Source organism: Anolis sagrei, chromosome X (genome assembly GCF_037176765.1).
Source record: "Anolis sagrei isolate rAnoSag1 chromosome X, rAnoSag1.mat, whole genome shotgun sequence".
Classification (NCBI taxonomy): domain Eukaryota; kingdom Metazoa; phylum Chordata; class Lepidosauria; order Squamata; family Dactyloidae; genus Anolis; species Anolis sagrei.
The window spans coordinates 52,617,946-52,633,088 of record NC_090034.1 but is presented as its reverse complement, the minus strand read 5'-3'; the positions used below and the strand labels follow the sequence as shown (position 1 = coordinate 52,633,088).

Sequence of the window (15,143 nt, the reverse complement as noted above, 5' to 3'; positions counted from 1 at the left end):
ATGCATAAGTTTGTGGGTGAACTACAACTCACGTCATGCCAGGTTAACTCCACTAGTACTTAAAGTTTGTTATGTTGAGCAACTTTGCTCTAGATCAGTGGTTCTCAATCTTTTCTTAACCAGGAATCATTTGACCAGGGACCACTTTGACCAAGGACCATTTGAACAGGGACTACTTTGACCAGGCACCATTCTCCACCCATAGTACCACAAGGGTTACAAATTGGTTTTCGGTCAACTTGAGATTCAGTTTGGTTATTTGGAATGCTGATTCAGAAAATTGTATTGGATAGGTTACATCAACTGTAGTTTCTGATGCACAACATATGCCATCTAGTAGTTGCCATCTGTTCACCCACAGAAAACCATATTTAATACTAGAGCTGATGTGGTAGTAGTAACCTTTCGTGGCTCGTCAGCCTCTCCCCTCTCGATATCCCTGTTGCCTTGGCACTATAAGAGGGTTTCATGAGATCAGTTGCTCTCATTGCTGCATGGTTTCAAGGCAACGGTGTAGTAATGGTGAGGCCGCGGACCATATTTTCGTTCTTGTGGACCACAGGTTGGGAACCACTGCTCTATAAGCATCATTGGTGGAGTTCAGTGCACTCTCTGGCTGTAGGGTAAACTCCCACTATAGTGAGTCAGTTCCCCCAAACCCCTCCAGTAGGTTGAGTTAGTCATGGGGGTTCCGTGTACCAAATTTGGTCCAGGTCCATTATCAATGAAGGTCACAGTTTCTCTGGTTGTGAATGAACTACAACTCTAGGAAAGGAAGATCAGTTCCCCCCAAACTGCTCCAGTAATCAAATTTCAGCATATCAGCTATATTTGCCAAGTTTGGTCCAAATCCATCGGTGTTTAGGTGCTCTCTGGATGTAGGTGAACTACAACTCCCCCCAAATTTAGGTGAATTTTCCCCAAAGACCTCCAGTATTTTTTGTTGCTCATAGGGGTTCTGTGTGCCTAGTTAGTTCCAGGTCCATCATTGATGGCGTTCAGAGTGCTCTTTGATTGCAGGTGAACTATGCATCCAAGGACTTACAACTTCTATAAATCATGGTGAATTCTCCCCAAACATCTCTAGTATGTTCAGTTGCTGATCAATTCCTCTATTTGCTGTGTGCTATAGAAAAGAATAGAGAAGGATTACGGGAAAGGCAATGGGTAGGGTCATGTAAATTCCACACCAATGGGAAGAGTAAGAAACACTGCGATGTCTGTGGTGGAGGAAACACATAACATCTAGGATGGAATTGTCCCCGTATGCAAGCCTTCACTTGGGTGGTGGGCAGCATAGAGGATTCTGGGCAGAGCATGTTCATGGCACTCACTATAACCTGCAATGTTATTGGAGGGAGGGCCCTTGATGTCTCCTGAGTAGTGGGAATTATATGTGTTTATGTGTGTATATATTTCTGTATATGTGTATATCTGTGTGTTTGTGTGTATATATTTATGTATTTCTATGTTTATGTGTATATATGTGTATATGTATATGTGTGTATATTTGTGCTTGCGTATATATATATGTGTGTATATGAATGTACGTGTATATGTATATATGGTTTATTTTGGGGGTTTTAGAGTCCGTTCTGCTGGGTTTTTTTGTGTGTTTTTAGGGGTGATGGTCACTCGTTGGCCTGATAGGTGTATTGTGTCCAAATTTGGTGTCAATTCATCCAGTGATTTTTGAATTATGTTAATCCCACAAATGAACATTGCATTTTTATTTATATAGATTACTAGCCATCCCTGCCACATGTTGCTGTGGCCCAGTCTGTATATATGTTTTGTGTGTATATATGTGTATATATGTGGTTTTGCGCATGCATTGTAATGTATTTTTTGTTTTTTGGCTTTTAAAGTTCCTTCCACTGTGTTTTTCAGTGTTTTTATGAGTGATGGTCACTCGTTGGCCTGATAGGTGTATGGTGTTCAAATTTCATGTCAATTCATCCAGTGGTTTTTGAGTTATGTTAATCCCACAAACGAAAATTACATTTTTATTTATATAGATTCTTCTTCTTCTTCTTCTTCTTCTTATTATTATTCTTTGTTATTACTTCTTACCCGTGTCTCTTCGCCTATTTGTTTTGCCTAGTAAAAATGCCTCTGGATTGAAGGGTATTTTTAGTTTTAATACTTTTTCAATAGTTTTGTGGATCTCAATCCAAATTGTTTTTTTGGTTGGAAGGCATTCTTATCATCCTTACACCTCTTGATCTCTCTTTGTTTCTCCTCTTGCGCTGAGAAATACGCTACACTGAACTGAAATCCCACTGTTCCAAGCCTGGAGGCCATAAGATAATGCTGAAAAGGGGTGGGGAGGTTTGTTTCTCTCTCAGTCTCCCCCTTCTATTGATTTTTCTCCCCGTCATAATAAGTTACCCTTCGTAAAGCCGTAAGTAAGAGCAGCTCCGTAACGGCGGCACTGACGGGAATCGCTGGCTCTCTCTTTCCTAGCAAAAGCCGTTAGAAACTTGGGAAAAGGAGGGAGCAGCACCTCCCATTAAACGTCGGCCTCTTGGGGGTTTCGAACGATAACATCATGGTGGGGAAAAAAACAGAGCTTTTGGCGTTGGGATTGATCAGGGCAGTCTTTCTCAACCTTCCTAATACTGCGACCCCTTAATACAGTTCCTCATGTTGTGGTGACCCCCAACCAGAAAATTATTTTCGTTGCTGCTTCATAACTGTGTGTTGCTACTGTTATGAATTGTAATGTACATATCTGATATGCAGGATGTATTTTCATTCACTGGACCAAATTTGGCACAAACACCCAATAGGCCCAAATTTGAATACTGGTGGGCTTAGGGGGGATTTTGTTATTTGGGAGTTGTAGTTGCTGGTATTTATAGTTCACTGACAATCAAAGAGCATTCTGAACTCCACCAACGATGGAATTGAACCAAACTTGGCACACAGAACTCCCATGACCAAAAGAAAATACTGGAAGAGTTTGGTGGGCATTGACCATGAGTTTTGGAGTTGTAGTTCACCTATATCCAGGGAGCACTGTGGACTCCAGCACTGATAGATCTGGACCAAATTTGGCACAAATACTCAATATGCCCAAATCTGAATACTGGTGGAGTTTGGGGAAATTAGACCTTGACATTTGGGAGCTGTAGTTACTGGGATTTATAGTTCACCAACAATCAAAGAGTATTCTGAACCTCACCAACGAGAGAATTGGGCCAAACTTCCCACACAGAATCCCCATGCCTTGTTGGGACTTGCTGACGCATGCTCTCCCTTGCTTGCACATGCATGCCACACTGCCATGCGCGGAGCATGCCTGCTCTCCCCTCCCAGCATGGAGTCTCAGAAACACCCCTCCCTTTGGCTAAAAAGCCAGCCATTCACAGTGGAGAAAGGCTTTTGGTGAGAGGATTCACTGTCTGTTTCATAAAAGGAAGAGGATAGGCAGAGAGATCTTCAGCCTTCCCTGCCAAAGGGGTTGCTAAGACCATCAGAAATATATGTTTTCTGATGGTCTTTGGTGACCCCCCTGAAACTTCCTCATAACACCCCCCCCAGGGGTCCCATCCACCAGGATGAGAAACACTACTTTAAAGTAAACTATTTGCTGCTTAATAGACACCCATGAAAGCATTACGTCTTCCGTGAATTTTCACCCCAATTTTCCCATGTAATCTTTTAGACCAGCATTATGTATTTTAGTCTCTGATTTGCAAACAAAGACTTTTGTTGATCTCCGTAGCCATAGTTGGTTTCTCCTGGAAACCTTCCTTATCACTCATCTCTTCACTTGATTCCTTATCTGCTGTTGCTACTTCTAACCCCTCAGACTGACCTTGGTGCCCTGCACTTTCCGAGGCAGTTTTCTCACAGAGAGAAACATCATTTCCTAGATCTGAATTCCCATCACTTTGTGCCACATGAAAGCCCACAATCTTCTCTAAACCTCTGGCTGTTCTACAACACTTGCCCAGATACTGTTAGGACTAGAGATGAGAAGGCCTGGAAAAAAAACCTGGAAAAAATGGGGGGAACAGTTTTTTTCTGTTTACCCCTTTTTTCTTGGTTCTTTCCCAGTTTTTCTCCCCCCCCCCCCATGCCTACCTTCTTTCTCCCTTCTCCGGCTCTGTCTCCATGGCAACAGTGTGCAGGCTCTCTTTGTGGCACCTAAGCAACAAAGACAGCCAAAGTGTGTATGTATGTTGGTTTGTACCTGAAAAGATTCCTACATGGCTTGACAGATCCGGCCCCAATTTGGTATTCATACCCTTCATTCTCCAGCTTTGAATTTTGAACTACAATATCAGTCCCTTTTGGGAGCTGGAACCCCCAAAATTAACAAAAGATGTGTGTAGCACTCAGAAGCGGCCACAAGATAGATAAAAAAGCTACACCAGAGGAAGAGAGTTCATAAATGAAAGAGTGATAGAGCATTATTAGGAAGTGTTGCATGGAGGCATTGTGAGAGAGGCCTCCTCAGAACTGAGAAGGGAGAAAGAAAGGGAGAAAGCTAGGAAAGGGAGACAGAGAAGAGAGAAAGAGATGCAAGAAAGAAAGGAAGAAGAAACAGGGAGGGAAGGAGGGAGGAAGAGAAAGAAAATGAGGAAAGGCAAGAGGGAAAGAAAGAATAGAAAAGGGGGGAAGTTAGGGAAGGAACAAAAACAAGGGAAGTCAGAGAACTGAAAGAAGGGGAAGGTGAATGAAGAAAAGAATGAGAAGAAGGAAAGAAACAAAGCAAAGAGAGAAGAAGAATATATAAAAATGAAACGGGGGGTGGAAAGAAAGAGCCACAAGGAAAATGCAAATACCAGCAACGCTAGATGTAAAAGTTAAGTCTTACTATAAAAGACGTTGGAGTATAGTGGATAGGGCTCCAGGTGAGACATCCCGTCTGTCTCAAAAAAGCCCCGACTGACACTTTTAAACTGCTAATATTTTACTGGAGTTTTTATGGCGTAATAAAAAGGGACAGCTCTGCTCGTAAAAGGACAAGGGTTGGTGGAACTAAGTGGAAAAAATTTACAGCTTTCTCATCCCTTCAATCAGGAGTTGAGGAAGCTTTTGGCTTCTCTGACGCTGGTGGACTGCAACTCCCATGGGCCCAGCTAAAACTGTGATCTGAATCTTTTGTTTTGTTTTTAAGTAAGATACCTGTATCCACAACAAAATATCTCAGTGATTGTCTAGGTCCTCCAGGTTATTCAATAATATGTGTCCACCAGGAGGCGTTGCCCCAGATGACCTAGAAAATACCTCTCTAGGAATTCCCTAGGGTTTCAAGGATTTGTTTATCGTGTCAGAAGCAAATTGAGAATACGGTTATAATGTAAAAAAAAAAAAAAAACACACACGCAAGAAAAGTTAAAAACTTGGCATTATGCTAAATTTCCTTTGACCAGAAGCCACCTGGAGAGCCTCTGATGTCACTGTGAGAAGGTCCTCCATTGTGCATGTGGCAGGGCTCAGGCTGTATTGTAGTAGGTTATCTGTGGTTTGCTCTTCTCCACACTCACATGTCGTGGACTCCACTTTGTGGCCCCATTTCTTAAGATTGACTGCATCTTGTGATGTCAGAGCGCAGTCTGTTCAGTGCCATCTAAGTCACCCAGCCTTCTGTGTGCCCAGGAGGGAATTTCTCATCCGGTATCCATCACTGCTTGATGCCTGCCTCTTTTGGACTCTTACTTGCTGAGGTGTTCCTGCAAGATCTTAAAAAACTATTTCTTGATTTAAAGCGTTGGCGTGCTGACTGATATCTGAACAGAGGATGGGCTGGAGATGTCACTGCCTTCATCCTTTCATTACAGGCTGCTACTTCCCAACGGATGTCAGGTGGTGCAATAACAGTATAATTTCTCCAGTGGTATAGAGCGTGATAGTGTGGCATGTCTCATTAAGAGCCACATCCACTGTTTTAATGTGGTGAGATGTGTTCCACATTGGGCATGCGTACTCAGCAGCAGAGTAGCAAAGCGCAAGGCAGATGTCTTCACTGTGTTTGGTTGTGATCCCCAGGTTGTGCCAGTCAACTTTCGTATGATGTTATTTCAAGCACCCACTTTTTGCTTGATATTCAAGCAGCGCTTCTTGTAGGTCAGAGCATGGTCCAGAGCAACTCCCAGGTATGTGGGTGTGCTGCAAAGCTCCAGTAGGATTCCTTCCCCGGTCATCCTCAGAGATCAAGATGCTTGTCTATTATTAAGGGGGAAAGCAGATGTCTGCATTTTAGATGGATTAGAATTGCTGGTTTTCCCTATAATAGGCAATAAGAGCACCTAAAGCTTTGGAGAGCTTCTGTTCAACCATTTCAAAGCCTCCTGCTTGGGTGGTGATAGTGTGACCGTCAGCATAGATGAAACTATCTCACCCTTCTGGCAGTAGCTGGTCATCTCTGTAGATATTAAACAATGATGGACCAAGCACACTCCCATTCTTCTGTTTTTTCTATCTGCTTCTCCGGCCTTGGAATTCAACAAAAAAGCTCCTGTTTAGTAGCAGATTTCCTAAGAAGCGGGTGAGGTGGTAGACCTTTGTGATATTGTTTTTTCTCAAGAGAAGGCAATGATTTACGGCAGTGTTTCTCAACCTGGGGGTCGGGACCCCTGGAGGGGCCATGAGGGGGTTTCAGAGGGGTCGCCAAAGACCATGAGAATACACATATTTCTTGTAGTCTTATAGTCATAGTCATAGTCATTTGGGTTCACAGTGCTCTCCGGATGTAGGTGAACCACATCTCTTATTAATCACTGTCAGTTCTCTGTGTGGGAAGTTTGATCCAATTGTAATTGTTGGTGGGATTCAGAATGCTTTTTGATTGTAGATGAACTATAAATCCCAGCAACTACAACCCCCAAATGTCAATCTCCACCAGTGTTCACATTTGGGCATATTGAGTATTTGTGCCAAGTTTGGTTCAGATCAATCATTGTTTGAGTCCACAGTGCTCTCTGGATGTAGGTGAACTACAACTCCAAAACTCAAGGTCAATGCCCACCAGACCCTTCCAGTGTTATCTGTTGGTCATGAGACTTATGTGTGCCAAGTTTGGTTCAATTCCATTGTTGGTGGAGTTCAGTATGCTCTTTAATCATAGGTGAACTATAAATCCCAGCGACTACAACTCCCAAATGATGAAATCAATCCCTCCCCCACCTCACCAGTGTTCACATTTGACCTATTGGGTATTTGTGCCAAATTTGGTCCAGTGAATGAAAATATTGACATTACGATTCACAACAGCAGCAAAATTACAGTTATGAAGTAGCAAGGAAAATAATGTTATGGTTGGAGGTCACCACAACATGAGGAATTGTATTAAGGGTCATGGCATTAGGAAGGTTGAGAACCACTGATTTACAGTGTCATAAGCTGCTGACAGGTCTATGAAGACAGCTCCTGTAATCTGCTGTAAAGGCAGCCAATACATTAATACAATGATATTAATCACTTTCTGTGTCTCCTCCTTCCTGTAGGACATGTGTGGGAGCAGGTGGCACTAATAAAGCCCCTTCCCTTCCTCTGCTGCCCGGGATCTCGCCCGCCTCCTCCATGAAGCAACCCGAAGCCTGATGTCCTCCTTGCGCCCCGCCATGGAGGCGGGAAAGAGCTGCCACTCAACGTATACGCACCAGCAGTCGGGCAACACGCTCTATGGGATGCCCGCCCTTCCCGCCCAGCTGGGCCTGCCAACCATAGAGGTGAGTGGTGTTAGGGAAATCCCCCAAAATAGCAGAGTATTTAAAAAATACAAAACAGGATGTTTAACAGAGCAACTTCAGCTCGCAGCGAGCAGAAGCAGTAGTGACGTGGCTGCAAAGAATTCTTGGGCTTAAGGAGGCAAACAAAAGGAAAAGCTCTAAAGACTTACATTTTCTCCTTCACACAGACTTGAGAGAGGTCAGGGTGAAATGGAGGTGAAAAAGGAATGAATGACCACAAGGTCTTAAAACAAAAGAACGTGCATCCTGAAGAAATTCCATTCTACGTCATCAGTTAGGATGGGAGGCGAAAGGTCGGAGTGAGAGAAAACAGAACAACAAACAGACATTCAAGAATGAGGGCGAGGAATTCCCTTAGCCTAGCTTAATTCTATCTGCTTCTCATTGAGGACTGCAGACTTGAGCAGTTTAGGGTTGAATTCCAACAAGCGGGAGTTTCCCGTAGTTTGATATAGTAGAAGAAACAGGGGGGGGGGGGGGGGGGGGGGAGCAACAGAAAGTGAGAGAGAAGGAAGGAAGGGCTCTGTTTTTTTCTAATCTTCTTGCTAAGGAGTGCTTGATAGATACCAAGCCGTCCTGGAACAGATAAAAACACTCTGGTCCAAACAGTGAGAGCAGAAATTGGGCCCGTTCTATTTAGTGCAGGGTTTTGATCAAAGTCTTTAATTACTGCCTAAGGATTCTTCTACAGGACGATGGAATTATTTCAGTTTGGCACCGCTTTGACTGCCATGGCGCAATGCTACGGAATCCTGGGACTTATAATTTGACAAGGTCTTTAATCCCCTCTGCCAAAGAAGGCTGATACCAAACTGCAAATCCCAGGATTGCATGGCATGGAACCACGGCATCTAAAAAGTGGTCTCAAACTGTGTTAATTCTTCAGACAACGACAACAACAATATTGTAATAACAACAACAATACCGTAATAACAACAACAATAGTTTATGTTTTGGTTTTATTTTGATGTAATATGTTGTCCGGGCTTGGCCCCATGTAAGCCGCTCTGAGTCCCCATTGGAGAGATGGTGGCGGGGTGTAAATAAAGATTATTATTATTATTATTATTATTGTAATAACACTTTATTTGTATTCCGCTCTGTCTCCCTGAGGGGACTCAGGGCAGATTCCAGCATATATATACACAGACACAGACAAACATTCAATGCCTTGAAAAAAATGAAACACAAATACATAGACAAAGGCAAAGGCTTCCTCTTTCATCTCCAGCTCTGGGGGATGTGCTCATCTCCATTTCCAAGCCAAGGAGCCTGAGTTGTCCGTAAACACTTCCTAGGCCGTGTGGCCAACATGACTGCATGGAGTGCTGTTTACCTTTCCACCGAGGCGGTACCTATTGATCTACTCACATTTGCATGTTTTCCAACTGCCAGGTTGGCAGGAGCTGAGGCTAACAGCGCGAGCTCACCCCATCCCACAGATCTGAACTGCCAACCTTCAGATCCGCAAGTTCAGCAACTCAACAGTTTAATCCGTTGCACCACCATGGCCCCAACTTTAGACTATGGTACCTGGTCTTCCTTGAGGTCCCCCAATGAAGATTTTACTAGTCTTGAACCTGGTTGAATGCCAGGTTGATTCGGGGTTTCCATGAACAAACCACGGCCCATTTTGACCTCTGCTTCCTCTCTTTACAGAACCCTCCTTCCGGTTGGTGGAGCCCGGACCTGTATTCATCTGCTCCGTACTCAGCGCCGTCATTTCTGAGCGATAACCAGTAAGTGCTTCAAATTAGCTTGTCATTTCCGTGAGCGATGCTTGCATGCTGCTTTTCAGCCCCATCAGTGGTGTGTCATTCAGTGACTTTTTCTTAAAACTTTGGTTGGTGTTAATGGATTTAATTTATGCCTAGGGGCAAAAGTATCTGGCCGTTTGACCAAGATTGCCTTTTCATCCATTTGAATCAAAGAAACCCTCTTATTTGGCATAAACGAGCAGAGTAAGTGGAGAGCCACAAGATTTAAATCAGTGGTTCCCAACCAGTGGTTCGTGGACTACAGGTGGTCTGCAAGAAACAGAAAAGTAGCCCATGGTTCCTCTCCCTTGGCCCAGCCAAAGGGAGGCGAGAGTGAGCACGTGCTCCCTCCCATTGCTTCCTCACAAGGAGCCAGTGATGTTGGAGCTATCCCTGTCCTCGTCTTCACTTCCTGGGGGCTTCAACTGCCTCCTCCTCCTTGCAGTATGAACGGGGCTTCCTTCCTTGCCACAAGAGCAGGTAAGGAATCAAAGAGACAAACCCCTCCCTTTTGCCCAGTGTTGTTTCCTTCCTTGTTTGTCTCCTTGAGGAGGCTGCTGCTGCTGCCAGAGCCCCATTTGCAGTCTCCTCCTTGCAAGCCAGATTCCTGCCATCTGGGCTTGCAAGGAAGAATCCAACATCGGGCAAGAATGGAAGTGTTGGATCCTTCCTTCCTTGCCTAGGTTTGCAACTGCTGTTGCCAGAACCCCATATGCAGGCCCAGGTGGGTGGCAGGGGGCTGGGTTGCAAGGAGGTTGCAAATGGGGTTCTGGGAGAAATCTCCTCAAGCGCAGGTCAAGAAGGGGGGCCAACACTGAGCAAAGGGAGAGAGCAGGAAGGGTGACACTGAATCCTTCATCCCTTACCTGTTTTTGAGACAAGGAAGGAAGCCCCGCTTGCAGTTGGATTGCAAGGAGGAGGAGGCAGTCCAAGCCTGCCCTTCAAGCTCCATCACTGGCTCATAGAATCATAGAGTTGGAAGAGACCTCATGGGCCATCCAGTCCAACCCCCTGCCAAGAAGCAGGAAAATTGCATTCAAAACACCCCCGACAGATCGCCATCCAACCATTTCAAAGAAGGAGCCTCCACCACACTTCGGGGTAGAGAGTTCCACTGCTGAATGGCTCTCACAGTCAGGAAGTTCTTCCTCATGTTCAGATGGAATCTCCTTTCTTGTCGTTTGAAGCCATTGTTCCACGTCCTAGTCTCCAGGGCAACAGAAAACAAGCTTGCTCCCTCCTCCCTATGACTTCCTCTCACATATTTATACATGGCTATCATCATGTCTCCTCTCAGTCTTCTCTTCTTCAGGCTAAACATGCCCAGCTCTTTAAGCCACTCCTCATAGGGCTTGTTCTCCAGACCTTTGATCATTTTAGTTGCCCTCCTCTGGACACACTCCAGCTTGTCAATATCTCTCTTCAATTGTGGTGCCCAGAATTGGACACAATATTCCAGGTGTGGTCTAACCAAGGCAGAATAGAGGGGTAGCATGACTTCCCTGGATCTAGACACTAGACTCCTATTGATGCAGGCCAAAATCCCATTGGCTTTTTTTGCCGCCGCATCACATTGTTGGCTCACGTTTAACTTGTTGTCCATGAGGACCCCAAGATTCTCCCGAGAGCTCTTCCTTCCACTGGCTCAGTCAAACCTTCCACTGGCTCTTTGTGAGGAAGCATTGGCTGAGCCAGTGGAAGGAAGAGCTCTTGGGAGCCTATTCTCCCAGGCTGGATCTTGAAGCCCGAGAATGAGAGTCTAATACTCAGGCTGCAAAAGCAGTCTGGGAGTCTACTACTATCCAATCTATTATAACTCAATGCCACAACATGCACATGGCATTATATTTATTATTTTCTGGGAGGTGGGGAGAGGGTTTGGTTGGTATTGATGGTCCGCAATGGATTCCATTTTTATCTCAGTGGTCTGCAGTTTCTTCAAGGTTGGGAATTGCTTATTCAAATGGTAGACTTTATATAGAGCAAGCTTTAAGCATTTCAGGTTTTAAACTTGCCTATTGTGGAGTGTTAGCCACCTTGAGTCCTCACAGGGAGAAAGGCGGGTATAAATAAAGATATGATGATGATGATGATGATGATGATGATGATGATAATGATGATAATAGGTTCCAGCATCCCCATTTCATCCCATTGATAAAGCAACAGAAGTTAATATAGTAATATATAATACTAGTATTGTGCTATTCTAATAGTGTAATATATTGTATATACATATAATATTGATAATAATATTATAATGTAATACAATATAATACTAATAGTAATATAATAATTGTATATTATATATAACATGTAATATTAGTAGTATTGCAGTATAGTGGCATAGTACAATATAGTAATATATAATATTAATATTGTGCTATGCTAATAATATAATATATTGTAGTTACAGATAATATTGATCATAATATTGTAATACAATATAATACTAATAATAATATAATATAATAATATAATAATTATATATTACATATTACATGTAATATTATTAATAATATTGCAGTATAGTGGTATAGTACAATATAGTAATATATAATACTGATATTGTGCTATGCTAATAATAATATATTGTATTTACATATAATATTGATCATAATATAATACAATACAATACTAACAATAATGCAATATAATATAATGATTATATATTATATGTAATATTACTAATAATATTGCAGTACAGTGGTATAATACAATATAGAAATAGATAATACTAATATTGTGCTATGCTAATAATATAATATATTTACAGATAACATTGATCATAATATTGTAATACAATATAATACAACTAATAATACAATATAATAATTATATATTATATATTGCATGTAATATTATTAATAATACTGCAGTATAGTGGTATAGTACACTATAATAATATATAATACTGATATTGAGCTATACTAATAATATAATATATTGCATGTACATATAATTTGTAAACTTCTCTGAGTCCCCTTCGGGGTGAGAAGGGTGGGATATAAATGTCGTAAATAAAATAAATAAATAAATAAATAAATAAATAACATGCACTAGTAAAATAAGACCAAAATAAAAACAACATCTATCAAATTGGTGGGATTTAAAGAACTTCACTTACAAAAATACTTGTGTAAGTCATCACAAAGGCTCAAAACTTAGATCAAATCCAAATAAAGGTATAACTAACAGAAAAATTGAGGGGTAAAAATGGGATTTTCCTCTCTCATGGTGAAGCAAAGAGAGAGGAATCTCACGCGGTTGGCATTGTGCAAACAAACACGAAAGATACGAACAGGTTGGCATTCTGACACACACTGAGCGAGAACAAAGTACTCCAAAACTTTTTAAGCTCTCCTACTTCAAAAGAGATGGAGCATGGCCTTTAGTTACGTATGCCATGGAGAAAGAGGGTCATGCAAATGGGATTGGGGCTCATAAAAACAGACAGTGAGAAGCCTGTGAGATTGTTAATTATCCAACACATTTGGGAGTTTGGAGTGCCCCATGGGACTCTTGTAAACCACCCCATCATACTAGCCCTGTGGTGAACCGAACTGCCAGCTCATAAGTGTGAGCGGAGAATTGTCTAATAATACATCAGTCTCCTTGAAGTTGTCACCTTCTGCTTTGGCCAGCAGGGGGCAGGGCAACCGCACTCTTGCCATGCTCACTGGAAGACACTACTTTTTACAATCACACACTGCCTAAGGGATTTTGGGAGATGCAGTCCAGGAAAAGAAATGAAAAATTTCCAAGCTCTGTTTACCAGCTGTTCTGTTGGAATTGTGCATGGGTATTTTGGGCAGTATCAGCTCAAATAATGTTGCTGTATGTGGCCAGCCGTAAGGAACAAAGCCCAATTGTTTGGGCCCAACTGGAGTTTGAGTCTTTCCTTCAGTGCTGGTTTTGGAAGAGCACTTTGGATTATACAATGTGATGTGATGGCTCATTGTCCAACTCCTCCTAAGGTTAAACCTAAATCTAAATATCCTGTCACATAAAACCATTAGGTATAAAGGTAAAACGTTTTCCCCTGACATTAAGTCCAGTCATGTCCGACTCTGGGGTGTGGCACTCATCTCCATTTCTAAGCCGAAGAGCCGCCGTTGTCCATAGACACCTCCAAGGTCATGTGGCCGGCATAACTGCATGGAGCGTCATTACCTTCCTGCTGGAGTGGTACCTATTGATTTACTCACATTTGCATGTTTTTGAACATGCTAGGTTGGCAGAAGCTGGGGCTGACAGCGAAAGCTCACACCGCTCCCCTGATTCGAATCTGCGACCTTTCAGTCAACAAGCTCAGCAGCTCAGCGCTTTAACCCACTGTGCCACCAGGGGCTCCCATTATGGTTGATAAAATATTTAAACTTGTTCATACTCTCTGAACCAGCAGAGAACAAGCCTGCTTCTCATTTTGCACAGCCAATGCTCAACATGCCTAATTTCCTCAACTACTGTGTATATGTGTTGCCCTCTGTTGCCCTTCTCCAAACCTGTTTCAAGTTACAAGTATACCTTGAGTTAAGAGTTTAATTTGTTTGGAAGTGAGCTGTTCATCTCAAAGTGAATTTTCCCATTGAAATGCTATTAATCCATTCCGGCCCCCAAAAAACTCCACCAATTTTTTTGCTATGTGTTTTTAAATAACAAGAAAACAAGAACCATTTATTATAGTCCATCAACCCATCAGTGCAAAAAATCTAGACATTTCTATATTCTCCCATCACAGGAGAAGTTTATTATGCAAGATACATGTACATAATTTCAGGTAAATACCCCTATCAGAGTTTAGTTTCTTTCACAGTTTCGTTTTGCCACTATGAGGGTCACCCTGTGGCACTTGTCCTCTAAGAGATATCTAAGAATCTCCTGCGGGAGATGGCGGGTCATATGGGACAGAATTGGATATAGAAGCTGGCTACGTCGCACTGAATAGTAATACTAATAATAATAATAATCATCATCATCATCATCTTTATTTATACCCCGCCACCATCTCCCCAAAGGGGACTCAGGGTGGCTTACATGAGGCCAAGCCCAGTAGTGCAATTACAATAAAATAACACAAAAACATAAAACAAACATCGCATAAAAATGCAATAAAGAATGCAAAATAATACAGTGAAAAATCAGACACAATAGAATGTGTTTCTACTTCATTTCCTTCACAGGGGCATAGTCTTTGGAAGTAAGGGATTCCGAACAGTCTGCCTCTTAGCAGCTCTGAGGGAAATGAGTTTAGTCTCACCTTTGTAAAGAGTCTGCGATATTTAATATCCTTTAGATATTCACATGTCTTTAAAGGCTCTCTATAAGGTAAATTTAGAGATCTGGGGGAGCATGATGAATTTGAGCAAGCTCTGAGCCCTCCTAGGGCAATATCTCACAACCTTTGTTTCAGGGATTCATGTACCATTTTAAATCACAGGTGGAACAAGAAGGGAGCAGGTAACCCAATTGAGGACGCTTTCCGTTCAATCCTCCTGGTCCATGGGGGTTGAGAAGTTTCATATAGGAGATGGTGTAGTAGCCCTGATCCCTGTTTAAATACCATTGTTTTAAAGCATAAGTTCATTTTCAGAGTCCAGAACCTAGTACTCAATGGGCATTCACCTGTTTCTAGAAGTAGGACCATGTTTGGTACACCAGAAGGCACATTTAAAAGATCTCT

At 42.4% G+C, this 15,143-nt stretch overlaps 1 protein-coding gene across 1 annotated transcript in view; it reads left to right on the top strand.

The window, feature by feature from the left end:
- The window catches only part of SBNO2 (strawberry notch homolog 2), a 126,523-nt gene that overhangs the window by 30,844 nt on the left and 80,536 nt on the right, over positions 1–15,143 (top strand). The window contains exons 2-3 of the mRNA XM_060785066.2: positions 7,461–7,685; positions 9,366–9,445. Coding sequence (XP_060641049.2) covers positions 7,557–7,685; positions 9,366–9,445 — 209 coding nt within the window. The 5' untranslated portion in view covers positions 7,461–7,556. The remainder of the gene's footprint in view (positions 1–7,460; positions 7,686–9,365; positions 9,446–15,143) is intronic.